General features: G+C 34.1%; 1 protein-coding gene across 2 annotated transcripts in view; it reads right to left on the bottom strand.

The window, feature by feature from the left end:
• LOC129738694 (sodium-dependent nutrient amino acid transporter 1) overlaps positions 1-13,043 on the bottom strand; it is an 87,399-nt gene extending 74,356 nt beyond the window's left edge. For both annotated transcript variants that reach the window (XM_055729950.1, XM_055729949.1), the window contains exon 1: positions 12,779-13,043. In XM_055729950.1, coding sequence (XP_055585925.1) covers positions 12,779-12,874 — 96 coding nt within the window. In that variant the 5' untranslated portion in view covers positions 12,875-13,043. The remainder of the gene's footprint in view (positions 1-12,778) is intronic.
• Positions 13,044-27,188: the final 14,145 nt, after the last annotated feature.

Genomic DNA, 27,188 nt, shown 5'->3' with positions numbered 1-27,188 from the left:
GGATATGCTGTTTTGATTTAGTGAAGAAATTTGAGGTAAGATTTCGAAGTGCAACGTCCGGCCGAATTAGCATGGTATATCGAGTGGTGTTTGTTGGCTGATGAAGGTCTCGGTAAACGACGATTCACAGATGAGTATAAACTAAGGTTGCCAGAATTTTTTCCACTCCCATCCGGGCCTAGCAATTCCGGGCATTTTTTCAAAAAAACCTGGCAAAATCCGGGCATGGATTTCAATTTTTCAAATCCAAAAACCGGGCAATAACCGGGCAAAATTTAGGTTTTATTATATATAAAAGCAAAGAAAAAATGCAAAAAAAATGAAATTAATATTTAATTAATGTAATTGCAGACTTCCAAAAACTTTTTGGAACACTTAAATATTTAAAGGTTTATAAAAGTAAATCAGCGAAATTATTTGAAACAACCGTTGAAAATGTCCATACCGTTAATCGATTTTGCTGAAACTTACTCAAAAATTTTGATTTTTTTTGGTTTCTTTGTGAAAATTGTGAAAAAATCCGGGCAATATCCGGACTTTTTTCACGATATCCGGGCAACCGGGCCGGACCGGACTTTCTCGAAATTTTGCATCAAATATCCGGGCAAACCCGGATAAAACCGGGCAATCTGGCAAGCTTAGTATAAACCAAATGCGACAGAAATGGTAAGATTGTATCACTACTTTTTTCTCGAAATAACTAAATGATTTATCAACTATGAAATGTAAAATAGCTTAACTCTATTAAAGGGGATTCGTGGGGGGTTGGATAGGTCATCAAACGAACGAAAGACTGATATACAATGGATTGTGGGTTCAAGCCAGCCGGAGTATCTCGGCGAATTTGGAATCATGAGACGGATACTATGGTTCCTTTTCATAATTCTAAATTTGTTTCGAACAGTTGGAAGGGAGTTTGGTGAGTCAAACCTATTCCAAACCAGTGGTAACGGACCCCTTGGTTGTGCTGCAAATATTGTTGGTGAGTTAAGCATGGACAATATTTGAACGTGCGGTCGAGACTTCCCGTACCGACTCGGGTCGAAAGACCTATCAGCCACTGGTGGGTTCTCATACATACATACATACATAGATATATTCTATATTATATATAATACCAGATTTAAAAAAAATCTGAACACAGATCACGTTAAAAATTAACCATAATTAAAAATTGTTCAAAAAATTATAATGATTGTTATTTATTACTAATCTTATTTTATATTTCTTTTCTATATTTTCTATGGCAGGACTGTTTAAAAAAACCCACTGTAGTATCTTGAATTTGAGAAAAAATTATCATAATTAGAAATGTGAATTCTCAATTATAAACAAATTTAGTTAACATTGAGCATTAAAATTAAAATTCAAAGTTTCTACTTAGAATCAAATCAACTAGAGATAAGATAAATTAAAAATCAAAAACGATTAAAAACATGGTTTAATATAAGGAAAATAAGAGAAATTTAAATAAATTTTCAATTGAAAGTTTTAAAGTTTAAAATTTTAGGATCTGAATATTTTGTCAATATCTATTGGAATATTGGGTCCTGGAAAGGACACAAGGGGGAAACTTTGTTTTTCTTATTGAAAATTTAGTTTCAAAAGTAGAAGATTATGTTTTTAGATAAATTCAGATTTGAAAAAAAAACCAAGTTAAGAAAAATATTTCATAAAATTTGAAATTAAAATTCAATAAATTAATTTGAAAATTAAAACAAAATATGAAGATTGAAAATATCAGGTTTTTAATATTTTAGAAGGATTTGTTTAAATGAACTCGTTGAATCATTAATAAAATGAATTTGATTGATAACTTCAAGAAAAAATTTTTTTGTATCTATGATTGAATAATTGTTTTGGTAGATTTGAGCGTTCTGAACTCGAACCTTTGTCAAATTTTGCCTATCACCTTCCGTTTTAGTGATATGTTTTATAAACATTAAAATGTACCAGTTTTAAGTGAAATCAATCATTGATAACTGATGAAGTATCAAATCTACGGTAACAGAAAAAAATCTAACTCTGAATTTGTTTATAGCACCCATTTAATTCAATTAAGGAATAATATTCCAAGGATAATGATGCATGATCTAATAAAGTTAAATTCTACAGTTTATACAAATTTGGAAAAATATCATTACAAGTATTTCTGACAAGGAGGGATGAGGGGGGCTGTTAAACCCCTACAACCCCCCGTTCGCCTGGCCTTGACTTGATCCCAGTTTCTAATTATCATCATATCTTTTTTTCATCACTCACCCTAATATTAAAATGGGAAGGACCATTATATATAATAAATCTATATAGAGGTATATATAAAAAGCAATTTCTGTGGGTTTGTTTGTTTGTTTGTCCTCTATAGGTTCAGCCATCTCAAGAGCTTGAGAGCTGAAATTTGGCATGGATACTCATTAGGACCAGGAATGATGAAAAATGTTTTCAGATTTTTGGATGATCCCTTCTAAAGGGGGTTGTCCATGCATGACAAATATTGTTTTCGCGATATTGACGTTATTTTTCGTCGGATTGTGACAAAAATTTACACATAGGGGTTTTGAGAGACGAGGAATTTATTCCAGGTATTGAAAGTCGGCAAAAGGGGTCGTCCATATGAACTGTTGAGTGTTTTTGCTATATTGACGTTATTATGCATTGGATTGATATGAAAATTTGCACATGAGTGTTTTGAAGGACGAGCAATCGATTCCAGGTATTGAATTCAGGGTCAGGGATCGGCCAAAGGGGTCGTCCATATACATTTTTTAATGTTTTTTTCTATATTGGCGTTATTATGCATTGGATTGAGATGAAAATTTGCAGACAGAGATTTTAAGGACCGGACAATTGATTCCAGTTATCAAATTTTGTAGAAGGGGTCGGCAAAAGGGGTCGTCCATATCAACTGTTCAATGTTTTTGCGATATTGGCGTTATAGTAGATTTGTTTTTGATGATTATTTGCATAAGAGTATTTTGAGGAACGATCAATCGATTCTAGGTTTCAAATTCAGGGTCAAAGGTCGGACAAAGGGGACGTCCATATTAACACTGTTTTTGGGATATAAATGCTTAAATACATTGGATTAAGATGGAAACTTGGTACGTGGGAGTTTCAAGGAACGAGTAATTGATTTCAGGAGTCAAATTTTAATTCATAGGTCTACGGGGGCCGTTCATATAAACTGTTCAATGTTTTTGCGGTATTTACGTTATTATGCATTGGATAGAGATGAAAATTTTCACATAGAAGTTTTGAGGGACGCTAAATTGTTTCAGATTATATATATGGTAGTCCATATTATCTGTTCACTGTTTTTGTTATATTGGGAGTTATTCTGCGAGTCGAGTGACTTGACTCACAAAATTTCACTTCTTTATCCTGACTCCAGAAAATGTTTCAGAGAAGAAGCGTTAGTATGAATGAGCTCCCAAAATCGATCACAGGACATTAGAGCTGAAACTTCTAGCCTAGAGTAGTTTCTGGAGTCGGCACAACGATGTGAAATTTTTCACATCATGTCACGTGACTCTTAGATTAAGCCCCATTGTCTTTATTATACATCGGATTATAATGCAAATTTTGCACATGGGAGTTTTACAGCACATGTTATTAATTTCACGTGTCAAATTTTGACAAGGAATCAGTAAAAGGGTTCGTCTTAATATTTTTGATTTATTTTTTGCTATAATTACGTTAATTAAGCATAACGAGGCAAAAATTTAAACACGAGAGTTTTGCAGGACGAGAAATCGATTCCTGATAACAAACTTTCTATTAGAGAAAGGGGTCGTTAATATTACCTTTAAAATATTTTAGACATAGTTTCGTTGATATGCTTCCGAAAAAGACAAAAATTCGTACACGGGTGTTCTTTTCGACGGTCAATCAATTTCTTATTTTAAATTTCCGTTTGGTTGACAAGCAAATAGGTCGTTTGCAAATTCTGTTTATTATTTTAAGCAATTTTTTGGTGAAAATTCATCCCAATTACCAACCAAATACAAAATCATCCACTTTAAAGTTAAATGCGAAACGAAGTTCGTACGGGATCAGCTAGTCTTCTTCTTCTATATATAAAAAGCAATTATCTGTATGTTTGTTTGTTTGTTTGTTTGTTTGTCCTCTATAGACTCAGCCGTCTTAAGAGCTAGAGATCTGAAATTTGGCATGGATGCTCATTAGGACCAGGAATGATGAAAAATGTTTTTAGATTTTTGGACGACCCCTTCTGAAGGGGGTCGTCCATACAAAACAAATATTGTTTTCACGTTATTGACGTTATTTTCCGTCGAATTGTGATGAAAATTTGCACATGAGTGTTTTGAGAGACGAGCAATTGATTACAGTTATCAAATTTAGGGTTTGAGGTCGGCAAAAGGGGTCGTCCATATCCACTGATTTATGTTTTTGCTATATTGGCGTTATTTTACATCGGATTGTGATGAAAATTTGCACATGAGTGTTTTGAGAGACGAACAACCGATTACAGTTATCAAATTTAGGGTCAGGGGTTGGTCAAAGGGGTCGTCCATATCCACTGATTAATGTTTTTGCGATAATGGTGTTATTATACACCGGATTGTGATGAAAATTTACACATGAGTGTTTTGAGAGACGAGCAATTGATTACAGTTATCAAATTTAGGGTTTGAGGTCGGCAAAAGGGGTCGTCCATATCCACTGATTTATGTTTTTGCTATATTGGCGTTATTTTACACCGGATTGTGATGAAAATTTGCACATGAGTGTTTTTAGAGACGAGCAATCGATTACAGTTATCAAATTTTTGGATAGGAGTCGGCAAAAGGGGTCGGCAATAGGTGTCGGCAAAAGGGGTCGTCCATATCCACTGATTTATGTTTTTGCGATATTGGCGTTATTTTACATCGGATTGTGATGAAAATTTGCACATGAGTGTTTTGAGAGACGAGCAATCGATTACAGTTATCAAATTCAGGGTCAGGGGTCGGCCAAAGGGGTCGTCCATATCCACTGATTAATGTTTTTGCGATATTGGTGTTATTATACACCAGATTGTGATGAAAATTTGCACATGAGTGTTTTGAAAGACGAGAAATCGATTTCAAGTTTCGAATTGCGGATCAGAAGTCGGCTGAAGGCCAACTTTAGTGTTTTTTGCGATTTTGACGTTATTCTACATTGGATTGAGATGAAAATTTCCGCATAGGAGTTTTGAGGGACGCTATTTTGCTTTCAGGTTTCAAATCTTGACTCAGGGGTTGGCAAAAGGGGTTATTATCTGTTTACTGTTTTTACGATATTCTCTTGATTGAGCATAGAATTGTAATGAAAATTGGCACATGGGAGTTTAACAGAAAAGATAATTGATTTCAGGTGTCAAGTTTTGAATCGTGGTCAAAAAAGGCCGTCCATATTAGTTGCTCACTGTTTTCGCGATATTGTCGTGATCATGCATCGGATTGAGATGAAAATGTTCAGATGAGGGTTATAAGCTATGAGCAATTGACTCCAGGTTACATGTTCCGTGTCAATGGTCGGCGAAAGGGGCGTCTATATTCACTGATCACTGTTTTCAAGTTCCTGACGTTATTTTACATATAATTTTAAAAGAAAAATGGCACAAGGGAGTTTTGAGGAACGTAAAATTAGTCTCAATTATCGAAATTCGGGCCATGGGACAGAAAAAGAGGGTTTCATTGAAAATTCAGTGTTTTATGCAATAATTTTGTTGGAGGCAGTTAATTGATACCAATTTAAGTGTGAAGGTCAAGCAAAAGAGTCGTGCACACAAACAAATAGTACATGTTTCTGCCATAATGTCTAGATTTTGCAACCGATCGAGAAGAAAACACTCTCACATAAATTTTAATTTGAATTTCAAGTAATAGTAATTAGTAGCGACTTCAAACACTGTTGAATTTTTTCCCCAAAATTGTCGAAAGAATGTTTCGAATTCATTTTCTAAACTCATTTTGACGTACCAATGATTTAAAGCTAAACGAAGTTCGTACGGGATCAGCTAGTATATATATAAAAAGTAATTTACGTTTGTTTGTTCGTTTGTATATTTGTCTTCAATATGCTCAGCCGCCTTAAGAGCTAGAGAGCTGAAATTTGGCATGGATGCTTATTAGGACCATGGATGATGAAAAATGTTTTTAGATTTTCGGATGACCCCTTTTGAAGGGGGTCTTCCATATAACACAAATGTTGTTTTAGCGATATTGACGTTATTATACATCGGATTGAGGTGAAAATTTGCACATGGGTGTTTTGAGGGATGGGCATTTGATTTCAGGTATCGGATTTTGTGTAAGGGGACGGCAAAAGGGGTCGTCCATATGAACTTCTCACTGTTTTTGCAATATTAACGTTATTATAAATCGGATTCTGATAAAAATTGTAATAATTTTGTATCGCATCGAGACGAAAATTCATTTACGGGTTTTTTTGCACGATCAATTGATTCCTGATTTCAAATTTAGTAGCATAAGACAGAAAAAGCGATCGTCCATATAACGTGTTCAACATTTTTGTAATTATTACCTAACAATGCATCTGAAAATGCATGACAATTAACATTCATTCAAACTGTTCATAACTTATTCTAAATTAAATGCGAAACGGAGTTCGTATGGGATCAGCTAGTAAACATATAATAAATAAAATTGTTATTTATTATTCGACGAAAATTACCTTGGGTGTTTTCTGCCAAATTTTGCTTCGTTTTTTCTTCATATTGAATGGGGATCCCCCTTCTTTGATAAGAAGGGCTATTGTGTACTTTAGATTATCCTTAAAATTGCGTTTGGAGCGTGTGCGAGGCCTCCGGCATATGTAACCGTTTTTAGTTTTGTTCAAAACACGTTGGAGATACAAGCGTCTATTGTCCATTCTTTGTACAAAGACGAAAATGAACGATGTTTTTACCTTAAGTTTATGGACGAAGTAGTATTTAATAGCTTCATAAATAAAATGGAAGCCGAGTACCCCTTTGTATATGAAGATGGAACCAGGATTATAGTAAAATTGGACGTTGCGAGTAGTGTTTATCGTTATGTGCGAGTTTTCAATTTGCCTCCTGAGGTCGATGACGATGCACTAGTTTTGGGACAGTATGGGACAATAAAGCAGCACGTTAGAGAGAAATTTGCGACAAATTCCGGTTTCCCTGTGTTTAGCGGTATTCGTGGCGTTTACTTGGAAATTGCCAAGGAACTTCCAGGGAATATTCCCATCTCAAATTTCAAGGTTAGGATATTTTATGAAGGTGTTAGAAGTCGATGCTTCTTATGCAAAATTGAAGGCCATCTTAAAGTTAATTGTCCCAAGCTGGCAAGCATCAACGTGGTAAGTTTGAATAGCGTGCATCAAAAGTCATCGGAACCAAGTACATCGTTCAGCCAAGTACTTAAGAAGGCATTGGTGGGGACCACGTCGAAGATTGAAAATATTGCAAATTTCTCGACAACGTTGCCGAATAAGCTTAACACCCGATCAACACGAGAATTGCTACCAAGTCTCAACGAAGCTGTGCACACAACGGCTGCCACAAAACCGACAACGTCGGCAGAAAAAATGAGCAGCGGAGAAGAGATCGACGACGATGAAGATGGTGATGACGATGACGATGACGATGACGACGACGACGACGTCGGCGATGAGAACGAAGAAGATGAAGACGACGATGATCAAGAGGACAATGATGACTGATGACGACGCGGAAATGAAAGTGGATAAAGTGAATCTTAAACGAACTATTTCCAGCCCTAGTTCGACTTCGGAAAAGGAATCCAGGAAAAAAAATAAAGCCAAAAAGTAAAGTTGCATCGGTCGAGTCGATCCCGGAATTAAGCCAGACCGAGATCATAGGACGCCGAACCCGAGGAAGACAAGCAACTATGACAACGATAAAAAGCAAATGAAATGTGCGAATATTGAAACTGTTTGAATTTTATAATTTCAAGTAATTTTTTAATAACTGATTCAAGTAACGTAAAAAGCAATTCATTTTAAAGTACATTATATTAAACGTGAAAAATGTATTAGCTGTAAGTTTTTAGTTTTAAGGTTTTTTTTGAGACTCGAATGAACACTAAGTGTTTAAAAAGTCAGAAATAAAATTAATAATAATAATCTTTGGAATTCTAGAAAACTCCTTAAATTGCAGTTAACTATTCAAATAATTCGTAGAAGCTTTATAATTCACTTTTACTCAGTAAATTTTTAAAGATAATCTTGTTTTTTTGATAAACACAAGTGGTGCTATTCTTATTTCGCACCCTTTTTCATAGTTTTGGTCTTCAACGCCAATTGCAACGACCAACGTTCCAACAATAATATCATGCTTCAACAAATGACCAATACTTTCGCAAAACATTTTTTTTATAGCACCACTGTTTTCCTACAGAAAAATATTCTACGGATTTGGCATTCCGTCATTCGGATTTAGACTCTTGAACTCTTGACTAATGCTGCAGCCCTGGGGTTTATTAGAAACGATCCATCCACATCATATGATTTTTTATAACTCTACAATATTCTTTTCTAGTCGACGAAACAAAATTGCTGATCGGAATTCTTTATCACACTTTTTTTTGTTGTTTGTGCTGGAATTTCAACTGACAACCATTTTTAAAATCATTTAAAAAATTTTATCTGTCTCATTTAGTGGACTTCATTGGCAATCATTGAATGACACACGACTTTTATCTTCGCATTCAAGCGACTAGTTCATATCTACAATGCTTTACCTGCCTTATCAGTAGAATGGAATCAGACTTTTGAATGTACATTTAGGCACCTGATCCATTTCTATCTTCTTGAAAATAGTTTTTTACCTGCTTTTCTGCAGAATGGTATCATCCTTCTCATTGCGCATTTAAGCGCCTGGTCCATTTCAACTTCTGTACTAATCTACGAAACAAACATTTTTCAATAGTTTTTCACCTGCTTTTCGGCAGAATGGAATCAGCCTTCTCAATGCGCATTGAGGCGCCTGATTCATTTCTACTACAACCTGCATATTTGCAGAACGAAAACAGACTTTCGATTCGCATTTAAGCGACTTGTTCTTTTCTAATTTTCGTCTAAATTCAGAGAAAATGAATCTTAAGAATAACAAACCTGCTGAAACCTTTTCCTCTTAACCAACGCAAAGGTCCTTTATTCTCGTCGCCAATGTAGTATCGGAAAAACAGGATTAGTTTCTACAGTGAGCGAAATAAGAATAGCACCACTATGTGTTTTGCTTGTAAAAATATGAATGATTGAAATTTACGAAAATTATCTTCCACGGTTTATTCTGAATTGCCTAACGGATAAATCAAGCATAAGTTTACTTTTTTTGGACGTAGCAATTGGCGTTGAGGACCAAAAATGTGAAAAAAGGGTGCGAAATAAGAATAGCACCACTTGAGTTTTTCAACAAAAACAAGATTATTTTTAAAAATTTACTGAGTAAAAGTTAATAATAATTCTTCTACGAATTATTTGAATAGATAACTGCATTTTTATGAGTTTTCCAGAATTCCAAAGGTTTTCAAAGGTATTAAAAGGGGGTTTTAAGAGATGCTCCTCTAGCGTTAAGGAATTTGATATTTGAGCTGTAATTCTTTTCCAAACTACTTACTTTCTTCATTAAAATGACGTGAAATGATGAAACAATCATTCGGGATTAACTTTGAATCAGAAAAAATAGGTTGGAAATAAAAAACTTCGATTTTGTTAAGTAAACAAAACTTTTTTCTCGTTTCAAGTCGTAGATGGCAGCACTATCTTGCAGTTAAAACCAAATTAAGTCTCAATATTGATTTTCCAGGCTTATTTAGGCCCATATTCATTATTTTGAGGTATTTTCGCATCACAGTTTTGTGGAGGTTCACGCTGCAGAAAGCTTTTCCGGATTTGCAAAAGAATCACCAGCACAAAAATGTACAACCGCCAAAATTCCTGCTCATCTCAACTTCCGATTCAATTGCAAATAATACCAAGAATACCGCTAGCCGTCTGGTCCATCAAGTTCCATCGCAAAGTATAACTTTATTCTGATAATCGGTCCAAAAAATTCACTTTTAGTGACCTTTATGCAATTCTTATTTTTTTGGATTTAGTGATCTTAGAATTTCCAAAGCGTCCACAAGGTACATGTATTTATTTCTTGACCAAAATCATCCAGCACTCCTTAATTAATCCCGGATATTCGAAAATGGGCATGAATTTGGTTAAATGGCAAAATAGTGCTGCCATCTATGACTTAAAACTAGAGAAATAGTGTTTGACTATTAAAAAAACATTAGTATTATTGTATTCCAACCTGCTTTTTTGAATTTAAACTCAGCCTCAAATTTATGTTTCATCATTTTGCATCATACTTATGAATGTTAATAAAGAAATCAAGCAGTTTGATAAAGTTTTATAGCTCAAATATCAAATTCCTTAACGCTAGAGGAGCATCTCTTAAAACCCCCTTTTAATACCTTTGAAAACCTTTGGAATTCTAGAAAACTCCTTAAAATGCAGTTATCTATTCAAATAATTCGTAGAAGCATTATTATTCACTTTTACTCAGTAAATTTTTAAAAATAATCTTGTTTTTGTTGAAAAACTCAAGTGGTGCTATTCTTATTTCGCACCCTTTTTTCACATTTTTGGTCCCCAACGCCAATTGCTACGTCCAAAAAAAGTAAACTTATGCTTGATTTATCCGTTAGGCAATTCAGAACAAACTGTGGAAGAAAATTTTCGTAAATTTCAATCATTCATATTTTTACAAGCAAAACACATAGTGGTGCTATTCTTATTTCGCTCACTGTATGTTCTTAGAGAAGCTTCATGACGTCTGCACTAGCCAATAGTTGAATCAAGAATGTTTATTTTCATGTTGCCAACATATTGAAAGGTTACTATGATTTAAGATACTACAGGGTTTGCCCGGATATTCAAAACTGAATTTAAGAACAGTCCGGTCCGGCCCGGTAATCCGGCAATGCCCGGATTTTGCCCGGATTTATTCACTTTATTTGGCAAATTAAACGATTTTTATATGTTGGTTATCCACCATGAGTGCACGGTTTCACTGCAATTTCTGACTAAGTATGTGTTCACATGCCATTTTAGATTATAAGACTCTAAAAGATTCCAATTCATGGTTACTTACAGGTATTCCGACATACGTGTGCATACCTGGCCAGCTGGCAACTGATTGAACATTCTTTTTATATAGTTAGTTATAAGAGGCAACACATCTTACCTGTCGAGGTTCGAACCCAAAAGTTTTCTTGCCGATATCGGGAATCGAACCCAGTATGCCTGACACATGGATGCACGGAATGGCTGCGAATTCGCCGTTATTAATTAATAATAATAATAATTCGTTTTCCGTCGCACGACGCGTAACTAGATGCACATAATTCCTGAAATTCACTCAGTCCATGGTAACCGTTTTCCGATTTCTTGGATGTTGATTCAATTACCATCTTATCAGATAAATATACAACTGCAAAAACCTGTTTTTGAATTTTTATATAAATTTAATATTTCAAGTTATAATTGAAATATTTCTTTTCCAGGAATGAAAAAAAGCGGAACTTAAAATTAATATCGAAATTTAAATGGATATGTCTCAAGATGAAAGACATGGTTTCGTCTTTGGTTTAGTTAAGATTTGTCAAAATGCTTTTTGAAAATTTGCAAAAAGTCCAATATTTGATTTGAAATGCGGTGAATCCGTGCACCCATAGTGAAAAACCATGTATGTAACAGGAATTTTCTTTCGAATCTATAAAAGCTTTCATTCTTTACCTTTAGCATGCAAAAAAGTTTATTTTGGATGAGTGGCGGCGAATCCGTCCACTCATGGTAAATTGCTCTGCTCATAGAAATAATATGCTTCAAATCCTACAATATCAGATATAATTTATAGGCAACGTGATGAAAAACTTCAGAGCGACGGATGCTAGAAAATATATACTAAAATAAAATTCAAGTGAAACTGTGCACCCATGGTCAATTTCCATAGCCATCTAACATGATTTTATAATTAAATTGATAATGTGTTTTGCTTTTTTGATTATAATTTGATATATTCATTTTATGACATACACGCATTCGTCAACTATGCAAAAATGAGGTGATTCCGTGCACCCATGGTGAAAAAAATTTCCATTTTATAACAAAAATATTATAGAACAAGAAACAAAAAAATATCGAAAGAAAAAAGTTCAAAATATTAAGTAATAAAAAATTTCCCCTTTACCAGTCATTTTGACTGGTCACGGTTCGAATAGGTATATTCAATTTGCCGATCCTTGTAGTGTTAAATGCATCAAACTTACGGGAAAGACGCAAATAATTCTTTTCCGCCCAATTTCATGTCTGGACCACTGTGCAATACATGCAGTATTGTAGAGTATTTGAATGGAGTTTTTTTTTAAATATGCTTTAGGACAACAAAGGTTTTATATATTTTGTTTTAAACAATATATTTAGGAATTGAATGTTTTGCTTGGGTTTTAGAAGAAACGCCTAAATTTATACATAGCAAAGAGTTGTTTGAACATAAGAATTGAGAAAACATTGAAATTTTTGCAAAATTTAAATGATGACAACACCGACAATACTATTTAAATATTATGGAAATAAATTTGAGCTTGAAATTAAAATTCTTCTGATGATTTGGAACATCAACACATTGAAAACTGCTAATCAAGAAGCGAAGGTTATCAAAACAAAAGGAAAGGATAAATTTTTTATTTTTGTTATGGGCTGTAATGAACTTATTTCATAACTTTACCATTATGGGTGTGTCTTTGCCAGTCGGCTCGACAATTCCGTTCTGAGTCACTTCGGGAGTGAAATCCTTTTTATTTCCATTCTCCTTCTCGGCCATTTCCGCAGCACGCTCTCAGGGATGTTCTTGGAACACTTTTTCGATGTTACAAAAGGTTTCAATGGTCGGTAAAAGCACCACACGCAATGTTAGATAAAGAGAATATTTCCAAAGTAAAACCACATTTAGGATTGAACTAGCAAAACCTTGTTCTGATTCCACTGACGAATAGATGGTGAATGGCGAAGTTTAACCTCATTCATTTCTTGGTAGATTTTATCAAAGAACAAACAGCAAGTGTTTATAACGGCTCTCTGGAATACATTTATAACATGTGCATTATGGCCATAACGTAATTAAAATCATAAATGCCCAATTATTTACGTGTTTAGTTGGATAGGCAAGGCGGGTTTCTTTCTGATACCCTTTAAGTATCTGTGCCAGAAGGTTGCAAGCAAAATAATCTTCAATTCGTAGAAACAAAAGTCAAGTTACAGTTCTGGGCTGACAGATAACATACCGGATGCATCTGACGAATTCCAATTAATTTATCATTACTTGAGTTGTTCGGCTACGACTTCCTTATCGATAAGCTGATTCGGAAATGTAATTAGCTGAATCTGATTTATCGATCGCCATTGAATGCTGTTATTTGCATCATAAACAACTCGTGTACGCCATTAAAGTGATATCTGAAATTGAAATTTCTAACACAAGAGATAAACACTGGATTTAAAATTTGTTTTCAATAATGAATGAACATCACGAATATTTTCTTTAATAAATACTTTAAATAATTGAATTATAATAAAACTACAATTTGACAGTCTCGATCGGCCCAGTTTTTTTTTAAGTATTTTAAAAAGGATTCTTTATAGTAAATCTTGAAGAAAATATAGAGTATAGGGGAGAGTGAGGATACTTGATTCCTTCGCTGTATCTCGAAACCAGAATGTCTTACAAATTTTAAATGGTCTAGAAAAATATGCCAAACAGAACACAACAACAATTCTGTTATCTTAACAAATTTTAAAAATTTTAATTTTCAAGTTATGAAACTATGTTTGAAATTTTTTACAAAATGTAATTTGAAGTTCTATTTTTATCACTTTAAATTGTTTCTTACATAAAAATATGTATTCCAATATGTCAACCGTTAGAGTATTATATGAACTTCAGGATGCCATATTTTCAAAGCAATAGTAAACTCTCAAATTTTTTTTTGAGAAGAAGTTTTACAAAATGTATGTTATTTGTATAAGAATTGATCCTAGGAGTCCAAAGAGATGTATTTTTCATCTGAATGGATCGTGATTATTGGTTATTATCAAATTACTTATTTATGACTAATAACTCCTATTTATCGAGCGATTATCTGTTTAAAAGGGCTAAAATACTATATTTATCTAAAAACTGGAAAATTGCGCTTTAAAGTATGCAATGACGTTAGGGTAGAATACAAACTTTTATAATTCCCTTTGTCTGATACTTACAAAATATAAAACGTGAACTTATATGGCAAGAAATTGTCGATAGACCTTTTATGTTTGGATTTTATTAGATTTTTGCCTAGGGTCAGGGAACCCTGAATAAGGAATCAAGTCTCCTTTAGTAAAGGATCAAGTCTCCTGTAACTAAAAGAATATCACAATTTTTTTAGTCTCACGAAAATGCTTCTATAGCTCATCTACTAGTTCATGTATCGTTCTGAGTTTTGGAGCATACAAAACTTGAAATTACACGCTATCAGAAAGTACAAAAGACGACGAGTTGCAAAATTTTCTTGAAAAGATATGATCAAAATAAGAAAAGGTGATCAAGTATCCCTCTAATTCCCTACAGCGGAGACCAACAATTATATATCACTCATCATTTGGCTGCAAGTTTTCCTGACACCGAGCGCATGTTGTATGGCATTATGAAAGGCCTCCCGATCCGTTACCACAGTTGTACCGGTATCCAGAGTTGGTTCAAGACGTCGTAGTCGCTCGGGTCCTGTGTGTAATACTTAAGGCCCTTACTAGCTGTGCACATTCCAGTTCAAATTTTCTAGTGTACACATAAAAAAAAAATTGTAACTGTGAGCGATGTAATTTTGGAGGATTTTAGCCAACCTGTGTATTTTAATTGATTTCGGTTAAAATATAACATCGAAACGATGTACTCGATCTGAACGCGTCATGTTGTGTAATATTACAACTTGCTATGTGGTATCACGTGGTATCACATCAAGTAGTCAATGTTTGTTCCAATTGACATTCCGAATTTTTTTCGTATCTGAAAATTAGAAATGGATTGTGAGGCTCAGGAGGATTTGTTTCGCTGGTAAGGCGGCATCCATAGATTACGTAACGCAAAAATTGCACTTTTTTGACCCCCTCCCCCCCGTTTGTCACAAATTGTAACGCTTCGACGTACCTCCCTATGAAAATTACGTAACGCTGAAAATTACCCCCCCCCCCTCGTCTTTTCATGGTTTTGAATACTTATTTTCGAAGGAAATAAAAAAATCTCAACATAAATTTTTTAACGTTCTTCAAAACGGAATTAATATCGATCTATCCAAATCACTTCTTAGTACTCATTGATAATAACTCTCTCATAAAATAAATTGATTGTCTTGTTATGAGTTGCTCTTTGCTTGTAAACTGATGATCTACTTTGTTTACATTAATTTGTTCAAGGAGCCTAACTTATTATGCGAAATATATTCCACTAAGTAATATTCGTCGCAAGAATCAAAGTTGCAATTTTTGTATAAATTGAGATAAAATAGTAAAATTTACGTCTAAAGGTTGAAATGAGTTCTAGGGGGTAAATGTACCTAAATGTAGGGGTTTTTTTCAACGGTTATTTCACGGATATTTAATACACCTTTCAAGATTTCTATTTCAGAATCTTTGAAGAGGAAAGATTACAAACCAGTTTCAATCATGTTGAAGCTTACAAATTTTAAAACATTTTTTTGGTTTGCTTTTCATTCTGCAAAAATTGCATGACATCGAAATAGCTGCAATGAAACTGAAATTTTTAAGAAAAAAATCGTTACGTAACGATGAGCATACCTCCCCCCTCCCCTATGTCACAGTTCGTAACGTTCGAGCTAACCCCCTCCCCCCCTAGGAGCGTTACGTAATTTATGGATGCCCCCTAAGTCATATCAATATTTAGAATATGTACATCTAAGCAAAACCATTGATCATAATTTTTATACAATTTTTATTTTTAGGCATTTTGGCGCATGTTAATCAGCGATAGAAAAAAAGTTCCAGAAATTGAAAATAGCCGAATTTGAAGGTGAGTATTTTGTTTTCAACTTTTTACCCTTCTAGTGAATTACTTTATGTGATGTTTACAGAAATTGATTGTCACCGTTTCTAGATGCGATGTTTCATGACCGATGGCCATCCAAGGGACAGATCCAATACATACGGAACCTAGAAAATCAGTGTTTCTGTTTCAAGATGACGGTCTATGAACAAAGATTTAGACAGGATTCTGATAGGATAGGAATCATGTGTGATTAGTTCTGTTTTCCCGACTCCTTTCTTCTAAAAGGCTTAAGCAAAATAGGACACCCCGTACTCGAACAGCCCAAGAAGAGAAGACCCTGGTAAAGAAAAAGTTTACCAAAGAATAGTTTTATGGAGACATTTTTAGGCATCGAACTACAAAAACTAAAATGTTTTATTGTGATGTTTTTGAAAATGATTTTTTTATATGTCGAAATACTTATTCACCAATAAAATCATCTTTTAAGATTTCATTTCTGTTTTATTCATGTTAAATTATCCGATCTCTTTATAGACACAAAACAACCAATCTGAAACTGAATTTTTAGGTTTAAAAATGTATCCTTATGTCGAAAGAATCTAAAACAATCAAACGTATATTTTAGAATTTCAGATAAACTTTGAAAATGATAACGGCAAGAGATTTTATTGAGAGCTGTATTTTATTTTCATGCTCGAGTTTGTTTACTGCATAATTTTAGTTTAATTTTTGTCAGCAAAAATGCGCAGTAGCCAGTACATTCAAAATAATGTAATATCAAATACATTTGGCGACTCAGGTTATGTGCACGTTTTTGATGTAATATAACAACACTTTTTTTGCTGTGTATGTACTACCAAAATGTCAGAGGATTGCGTACCAAAGTTGATGAGCTATTTTGGGCAGTTTTGGATCCAGAGTACAATATAATCGTGCTCACCGAAACATGGTTAAACGATAAAATTAAGTCGGTTCAGCATCACTTCCATCTGTACCGTTGAGCCGTCAATACGTACGCCGGAGCATCGTATCGTTGCTGTGTAGCAGCAGGAACATTTTACATTATTTATTTTATCCTTACCTGTTTTTCAATCAGCACTTTCCAGTGCTAAAATTATTTTCATCTTCTTTTATTCATATTTTTCTTTTTTCATTCCAGCATGGGGAAGTCATCGGCCGGCTCAAGAGTCGGAAGAAAACGGATTGCCGAACCTAATTCAGTCTGAAGTTGAAATTTCCAATTCATTCGATGTCCTTCATAACATCGGCGATGAGGAAATATTCATATTCAATTCTGATAAGAGTACTAAGAAACCTTCTTCTACTTATACTTGTAAAAACGAAAAGCTTCCACCAATTACGGTCACGATTCCGGACTTCAACGCCTTTCGGAAAGAAATCGTCACTTCCGTCAAGGATGTGAAGATTTCTTTTCAGATCGGACGAAGAGGAACTGCTCGTATATTGGCGGAATCTTTCAATGATTTTCAAAAATTTATTTGAATAATAAAAAACACCAATTTTTTACGTACGACACTAGAAGTGATCGTCCATTTAAATTTGTACTTCGTGGTCTCACCGGCGATCAGACACCGGATGAAATCACAACTGAATTAAATTTTTTGTTAGGTTTTTCTCCGATTCAAGTAAGGTACACCGGGGTAAGTGGGGACGGTTTTTCGTATAGTTCAACTTTGAAAAATCATTAAAAAACCAGCAGTGGATCAATTTTGATAAAATCGCGTTCAATGTGATGCAGAACATGTTGTTCACAAATGCTGAAGAGATGAGATTGATAGAAGCAAAGCGAGAAAAGTTATCACGCAAATTGTTATGGACTGCTGGTGTCTTCACTTACCCCGCTTTATGGGGTAAGTGAGGACGGTAGATTTTCCCTTTGATTTCTCAGGAAATTTTTCAACAAATTTGTGGTTTTTTGGTTGAATACGTTACTTTATTGCTCGAACCGTCGGAATTTTTGAAAAATAAAAATCATGGTTCTATTAATAAGGCATCTTTAAATAATTATTTTATGTAATCCGATATAATCGAAAATATATAGGGGAAAGTGGGGTATCGTGGGCCATGGGAAAACGTGGGCCACTTTTAATATCTCAGATGTGTGTTGAGGTAAAAATCTCAACCAACTGTCATCGTCGTCGCTGTGCGTGAGCATATATTCTTATATGTTGTTGACTGAAATACGCATCATATGCTTCTTTTATTTATCAAGCTAAAAAAAGTTAGAAAAATTTACTTACATAATTAAAAAAACACCCGTTAATTTCATCGATGGGGAACCTAAAGTGCATAACAAAAATATGCTCATACGCTTATGATCTTAGTTTTGTCATGATCTTTCACGTTGAAAAGGAATTTTTGATAAAACATCAATAAGCCACACAAACGCAACCAATTTGCAAATCATAGCTTGTGGGGAATCGTGGGCCTCACATCTTGAATCACCTATATTTTTATGTTTTTATTCACATTCAGAAAATAAAATACGTTTTAGCTATCTGCAAAGTTTTCTTATGCCAAATGAAGAGTTATGAAAAATATTTTGTCCATCCTATATAAGAAATTTTGCCAAAACGTTCGCGACCCAGGTTTTGGAATCTATGCGATCATACACAGCTCTCTTTTTTATTTCATCATCTGAAATTGCTTTAAAATAACAAAATGAATTAGGAAATCACAGTTTTAGGTCAACTCATAAACTTTGCATGTTATTTAGTTAATTTGGATTTGGTGGCCCACGATTCCCCACCATTTTTCAAAATCCAAAAATATTGCTTATTTTAAACAGTCAGAATTTGGGGAAAATAACTTATTAAAAATTTTTACAAAAAAACCTCATGACACCTTGAAAATGTAGAAAACCATACCATTTTTTATTTTCATTTTATTTTTTTTAATAAAGAAGTTATCGAACATCGAAAAAAAGTGGCCCATGATTCCCCACTCTCCCATACTTATTAAAAGAAAAAAAAAACAAGTTCTTTTCCCAACTTTTTTTATCTGAATGTTAAATAAAGCTAAATGGTATTGAACGAAGGAGAGAAAATTAAAAAAAATGTGTAAACACCAAGTATATATTACCCCAGGTATACTTACCCCAGGTAGGGTTTGGAGACAAAATTTTAGATTTTTGCAAATAAACCCTTTTTTCTTAATTTATAACCGTCGTTTCTTTTCCTAACTGGTTGTTTCGAATGTAAGGATTGTTTCAACGTAGAGTTTTGCGTCAAGAGCCAGCTAGTTTACGAGAAATTTGCCATTGAAAAACATGCACATCAACTCCACATCGTAGTTAAAAATAGAAAATTTACAAAAAGTCTCCGTAAACATCCGCAATTGTCGGAACCGTATCCCTTTACAGTTATTGGATAGATTACAAGAAAATTTAACATTCTGCATTAAAAGTTTGAAAAAATAGTTCACAGTATTGTTTTAATAGCCACCGTCCCCACTTACCCCGGTGTACCTTAATTCAAATGAGGAAAAGAACCAACACGAATAATACCAGTGTTGGTTTTGCTCCTGAGCTTTCTTTGATCCATTTTAAAAAAGATCAGGTTAATAATTTGCAAATTCTTGAAAGGGCTCGTCTTATGTTTCATTGTCGAGTCAAATTTGAACCTTTTCGAAAATCTAATATGTACCAATTTTTTTCAAAATATTACACAATGTCGTCGTTGTCAAGCTTTTTGTCATGGCAGTAAAAATTGTAGAATGAATGCCAGATGCATGCTTTGCGGCTCATTCGATCATGTAAAATCTAAATGCCTTTTTGGTGGTGATAAACCACAATCAGAATTTTTCAAGTGTGCGAATTGCGCAGGTAATCATTCCTCGAATTCCATAAATTTTTCCGTTAGGGCAAAAATTATTGCTTCTAGGAAAAATCCCAAAGTTGTCAGAAAAGTTTCTTCTTCTCCTTCTTCTTTTTCCTCTTCACACGTCAGGCCGGCAAACAATCTGCTTGTTCGCGCCTTGTTCGTTCAGCTTCAGTCTACATTGGAATCACGACTTGGTAATGCTCGAAGTGATTTTAATGTTTCCTGTGCTGATTCTGCGCCACAGACTCGTTGTTTAACGTTCTCAGAGGTGGTTGAAAGTGGGTTGCCCTCTTCAGGTTTAACTAATAAAATTGGGAAAAAACCAAGTCTCAATGTTCATGCGAAGGCTTGGGAAAATCCCCGAAATTCAAATTCAAATTCCTGTTCTTCTCTTTCATTTTCTGATCCTAACAATTTTGTTGATTTGGGTGAGATTACTAAGGAAAAATTAAAATTTTTGAATCAAAATTTAATGGAAATGATGCAACTTATGTTGAAAGCAAATTCAATGTTTGAAGCTTTCCAAACTTCTTTTAATTATGCTAACAAAATTATTATGACTTTACGATTCCCTCATGGATCCAAATAGGTGTTTAAATATTATGAATTGGAACGCCAGATCTTTGCTAGCTAACCAAGATGAGTTCTTTTTATTTTTGAAAACCCAAAATATACATATTGCTGCCATCACTGAAACTTTTTTAAAGCCGGACAATAACTTGAAAAGCAATGCTTTCTTTTAACGAAATGATCGACTTGATCGACAGAAGGGGGTGTAGCTATTGTCATCAATAGTCGTCTCAAATTTAGACTTCTTCCTTCATTCGATACAAAAGTCTTAGAAACAATTGGAATTGAATTAGAAACGTCTATGGAGAAAATTGTAATTATTGCCGCATATTTGCCTTTTCAATGTAGCGGTGAACAGAAAAATTTTTTGAAGGGAGATTTACAAAAACTCACCAGAAATAAATCTAATTTTTTTTTATTGGTGACTTTAATGCAAAACACCGATCTTGGAATAATATTTCATCAAATTCAAATGGGAATATTTTGTTTAATGACTGCTCAGCAGGTTATTATACTGTTGAATATCCTAATGAGCATACATGTTTTCTTCAATTAGAAATCCCTCCACAATTGATTCGGTTCTTATGGATTTAGGCGAGCATTGTAGTCAATTAGTTACTCATGCGGATCTCGATTCAGACCACCTTCCAGTAACTTTTTCTTTATCCCAAAGTCCCATTGAAAACCCTTTAAAATCAACATTTAACTTTTAAAAAGCTGACTGAGAGCGATACAGGAATTTAACTAAACGTATTTTAAATGTAAACGTTCCACTGAATTCAATAAAAGATATTGATTTGGCTGTAGAAAATTTGACAACTTCAATAGTCAATGCTAAAGCCGTTTCAATACCTAAAGTTAAACGTAAATTTAACCAACCTTTGATCGATGATGATCTTCAGTTTTTGATACGACTGGAAAACATGCGCCGACGCTAATATCAACGAACTAGAGATCCTTATTTAATATTTATTTATTGCGACCTTCAAAAAGCGATCAAACGTTTAAATTTGATTCGTAATGAAAGTTTTGCAAAAGCAGTAGAGGACATAAAACCCTTCTCAAAGCCATTTTGGAAATTAACTAAAATTCTGAAAAAGTCCCAGAAGCCAATTCCTACTTTGAAAGATGGGGATAAACTGCTTTTAAGTAATGCAGAAAAGGCTCAAAAATTAGCCCAACAATTTGAGTCTGCTCATGATTTTAGTTTGAACGTTGTTAGTCCAATTGATGCTCAAATTTCCCTAGAATTTGATGATATTCTTTCTAAACAAAATATGTTTGAAAGTTCCTATGAGACAAATATTGATGAACTTAAATTGATTTTCAAAAAATTTAAAAACATGAAAGCTCCGGGGGAAGATGGGATTTTATATATTCTTATTAAGAAGTTGCCTGAAAGCACTTTAAATTTTTTAGTTAAAATCTTCAATAAATGTTTTCACTTGGCTTATTTTCCCAATAAATGGAAAAATGTCAAAGTAGCTAAAATATTGGAACCTGGAAAAAGTGCTTCAGAGCCTTCAAGTTATCCACCAATTAGTTTACTCCCTTCTTTAAGTAAACTATTTGAGAGAGTTATTTTGAATAGAATGATGATTCACATTAATCAGAATTCTATTTTCCCTGATGAACAATTTGGTTTTCTTCATGGACATTCTACTACACATCAACTTGTGAGTGTAACTAATATGATTAACGCTAGCAAATCTGAAGGTTATTCAACTGGTGTTGCTTTTCTAGATATTGAAAAAGCTTTTGACAGTGTTTGGCACAAAGGTTTAGTAGCTAAATTAGCTCGATTTGATTTTCCTGTATATCTCACCAAAATTATTCAAAATTATTTGACTAGCCGAGCCTTACAAGAAAGCTATCAAAATTCATGCTTTGAAAGGACACCCATTAGAGCTGGTGTCTCCCAGGGCAGTATACTTGGGCCAATTTTATACAATATTTTTATTTCTGATCTTCCTGATGTACCAGAAGGAAAAGGTAGAAGATTATTTGCTGATGATACTTTGCTTTCAGCCAAAGGTCGAAATTTACGGGTGGTACGCAGAATATTGCAACAAAATTTAAATTCCTTTTTGAATTACTTGAAAATGTGGAAAATTTCTCCTCATGCTTCCAAAACTCAACTTATTTTATTTCCCCATAAGCCAAGAGCAAATTTTTTAAAACCTAATGAAAATCATACCATAACTTTTAATGGGGTTTCATTAGAATGGTCTGATCACGTGAAGTACTTGGGACTCACACTTGATCGGAATCTTTCTTTCAAAAATCACATTGAAGATATTCAATCTAAATGTAATAAATACACTAAATCTCTTTATTCTCTCATCAACAAGAAATCCCGACTGAACCATAGAAATAAGATGCTCATATACCTACAAACAAGTGTTCCGACCAGCGATAATGTATGCAGTTCCGATTTGGTCTAGCTGCTGCGCGACGAGGAAAAAAGCCATCCAGAGGATTCAGAACAAGGCTCTGAAAATGATTTTGCGGCTTCCACCTTGGCACAGCACCGAAGATTTTCATCGGATTGCGGGCATTGAATCGATCGAAGAGATGGCCAACAAAATCATCTCCAATTTCAGAGGCAAATCGATGCAGTCTTCCATCGCAGAGATTCGTTCTCTTTATAATAAGTTTAATTTTAGGATAGTGTTTAGATTTAAGTTTAAAATATTTTTGCTATTACAGGATGTTCTCCAACATTAAATACTTGATTGCGCTAAGCAAATTTAATTCTTAAAATAGATTTTTATTATCTAGTTGCCTATACTGCCGCTCATAGCAAGTCCGTCCCATTTGCATTTTCATCATTTTTGAGTTTATCCGTGGAATAACCTTAAAATTATCGGTAGTTATAGGAGAAAAAAGAATTTTGAGTACTTTGTTCTGATGAACATTGAAAAAAAACCTCAAGTAAATTTATCCTATCGCAAAAATGATCGCAAGTCGGTCCCATCGAGAAAATCATCACAAGTCGGTCCCAAAACCAATAATTATAGAGGTAGACGACCATGTAGTGTGCAGAGGAAACGGGAGCACTGTTTTAAACCGCACGCGATTCATCTCGAAGAAAATTTGTAGTGAAATTTTTCAGATTCAAGCGGTTCAGAAATTAAGTTTTTTTTGTGTAATCGATGTATCAAGTGTTCGTGATAACTTCCAGCGCAAAGTATTTGTATATAATATAGTGTGTTTTGCGTAATTTGTGTTTTAAGCTCGCAAAATTTGGTGTTTTGATGACGTCATGACCGCAATCGCTTCGGCTTCAGCTTCGGAAAATCTATTAGAAAAATAAAATCGAATGAAGATGTCGCTGTAAAAATTTAAGTTTAAGGTTGTAATCCTAGCTAAGGAAAGCGTTACTTGTGCCAAGTGTTACGAAGTCATCACAAATTTTCAGCCAGGGCAAAGCCAAACGGGTCGATAAAATGGGTTGGAGCCTTCACTACCAAAGCTAAGTACTTTTTTTAATCATTTAAATCATCCCTTTAATTTAAAGAAAATTCATCATAAAATTTGTTTTAAGGATAACATGCATAAAAATCAAATGACATTAAAGTTACTGTTTTTTCCTCAGAATGATAAAAATAACGTAATTTTATCAAAAATTTATCGTATGCTTATTTCCTGTTTCTAAGTATACACACTTAATCTTTTCTCCTGTGGTCGGGACGATTTCGTCCTGTATTTTCAACAGCTGAAATTACAGGACGATTTCAGGACAGCAAAATCGCTCAGGAAAATAACTGTCAAATTGTCCTGTAGGTTCGAAACGGTTTCCTCCTGTGGTTTTTTGTAAGCTCGGTACCCTTTCCTTCCGCGATTTACAGGGAATTCTGATTTTTCCCCAGGTTCCCCATCCCAATTTAAGATTTTTTTCGTTTATAAATAAAAACAATGTTTTATTCATTCACACATAAATTAATTTATTGTCACACTTTTGTTTTATCACGCAACACAATTGTATACTTACAAAATCGACGCAATTGTCTAGAAAAACGCTTTTTCCGACCCATTTTGAAAAAGGAATTGTTCAATCGGATCGAAGGGCCTCGAAGATGTTGACAAATCGGCTGAACAAGCTGCTGAACGTGTATCTTTAGCGGTGCTGCTTAGACATTCTGCAAAAACCCCGCGGGGCGCCTGGTAAAGAAGTCGATAGATCGATCGCTTAAGCCAAAGAAATTATCTGCGGGACACAATTTCGTTAATCATTAGTATTTATGAGCCACCAGATTACCAAAATGGAACTTACCGATTCTCATCTGGATGATGCACTCAGCACGGCCGACGGAACCGGCAGCGCTTTACGAGACTCCCGTTGGGTTTGTCGTCACTCGCAGTTTGAACAAAAAAAAAATTAAACTATTTAAAATTTGTTTAAACTGCTACGAAAAGCAACTGAAAAAAAATGACGAACTGAACTCTTTCGAGGGCGAACTGAACTTTTTAGTTTAAGCACGTTTTAGCAATGGTAGAAAGAGAAAGAAATCCTTTTGTTTTTTTTTTTATTACAGGAGAGCAAGAGAAAAAAAAATTGACAAGAGATGTGTCTACAGGGATTCAGGAGCATACTGTCCTGAATTCACGGAGTTTGTTTGAGTTCCTATGCACTCGTAGGAATGTCGACCTTAATTTCAGGAGAAATGAAGTATCAGGAAATTCGGGTGGGTTCACGTACGAGTTTCGTGAAAATTGAGCAGTTCCCCTGTGGTTCGGAGAATCGAGGTCCCGAGCGGAATATATGCAATCTAAGTGTGTATATTTCAATCAGGATGCAATAAATAATTTATGAATCATTCCAGCAACCAGTTATATGAAAATCATTAATGAAACTTAGTTTTCAGCTTATATTTAATCTAGTATATTAAAATAATATTTTTCCAGGTTAAAATGTCACTTATTGATTATTGTATTACCACAGATAAACAGACAGGACACTCTGAAGAAAATCCGGTAAATTTTTCGCAAAGCGATCACACTGCCATCTGTTGCCGACATTGCCTACCAATCAATTTCGATAATAGAAATGATCATGGTTACCTTTGCAAATCGGCGTTTTGTTTTGAAAAGTAAACAACCGTTTTATCATTTTCAGAACAGTATATTGTTATTCAATCTGTATGAGGTGAAATGATTATTTTTTAAACTTTTTTTAATATTACAGCAGTGATAAACTACAATCCAGTGACTAATGGCTGCAAACCAGACCGGGCGAGCTTACAACCCTTCTTTTCTGAAGAGTAGAGTACCGGCTGATTCTTGACTGATTTTCTAAGCTACATTTTGATAAGGATGATTCATAATTCGAAAATTGTTATTATACGTTTTTTAGGAAGATTTTTCGAAAACAACTCTTTGGAATTCCAACTTGGTCTCCTGAAATCACTTGATAACCAGTTTCAGTATAGTAACTCACTCTGCCATGTTCCTGCCACAGTGATGCTCATTGATCTGTCGAAATTGAAGAGTGTGAGTGACGTTGTAACGGAGATTAAAACTTCAATATATTACTTTGTACTCAATTCAAGTCCTTTAGATAACCAAGTATTCAAATATTAAAAGATTTTGATAAGAAATTATCTTGAAGGTACCTCGTTCAATTTATTAATTCCTAAAAAAATGGGAACTGCAACATTTTCACCCGACAATTTTTTCCGTCATTTATTCAGTAAGATATACATAAATTTATAACATTCACACAAATTTATTACAGATACGCTTCGAGAATCCTGAACGCTTTGCACAGGGAAACAAACTTAGAACTGTGCTTCATGCACAACACAGTGGGATACTTTTAGGTTCAAATTAAACTGCACAATGTTTGTCATGTTCTCAATAATTTGCCGTGTAAACCTTCGATAGTCGTACTCCAAAAATCAACTTAGGTACGTTAGATTCACAGGCTGGATTCATGTCTTCTGAAATAATTTTGCAGATGATCAGACTTTCAGGTTTAGAATACTACCTAAAATACTACCTGCATTTTTGCTTAGAAAACAACTGTTTCTTTTAAACAGCTTCTGCAATCCATAATCGATAGCTTTCCGCCAAGTAGAATCACTGTCCAGGCACCGAAACAAGTTTAAATAACCGGATATCGCCATGCAATTTACAAAAGAATTAAGAATTCATATCCACATTTTTTCTTAGATATTCGCTAGGTTTCAGGTTGTCAAAGTAAACAAACAAAACTGCAAGAGCTACCATGATGAAAAATTTTGATTTCTCTCAAATTTAAGCAGCGCTACCTGGTGGCGACATTGCCTAGCTCAAAAGCCGTTTTGCGAAGAATGAAAATAAAGTGTCCTGTTTGTTTGTCTGTGGTATTACCATTGACTTTTTAAAAAACAAACTTAATCAAATGTTTCAGCTTATTTGTTTTATAATTACACAACTTAATTTTTTATTGTTATCTTTTCATGTTTATTTTTTATTGATTTAACCACATAAAGCATAATCCGTAATAGTTCACCATCTATTCATTGGGACGATACTTTGTGATTGTCAAAATTTCAAATCATTGAATATTAGTATATTGAAAATATTATTTGCCGATGCAAGATTAATAATTCAATTTGCACAAAGGATCGTATTTAACAAAATAATAATTCGAAGATTTTTATTTGTTTAAATTCCATGAATATGTTTATGAAACCTATAATACT

This window comes from Uranotaenia lowii, chromosome 1, assembly GCF_029784155.1.
Source record: "Uranotaenia lowii strain MFRU-FL chromosome 1, ASM2978415v1, whole genome shotgun sequence".
NCBI lineage: Eukaryota > Metazoa > Arthropoda > Insecta > Diptera > Culicidae > Uranotaenia > Uranotaenia lowii.
This window is presented reverse-complemented; position numbering and strand designations above follow the sequence as displayed.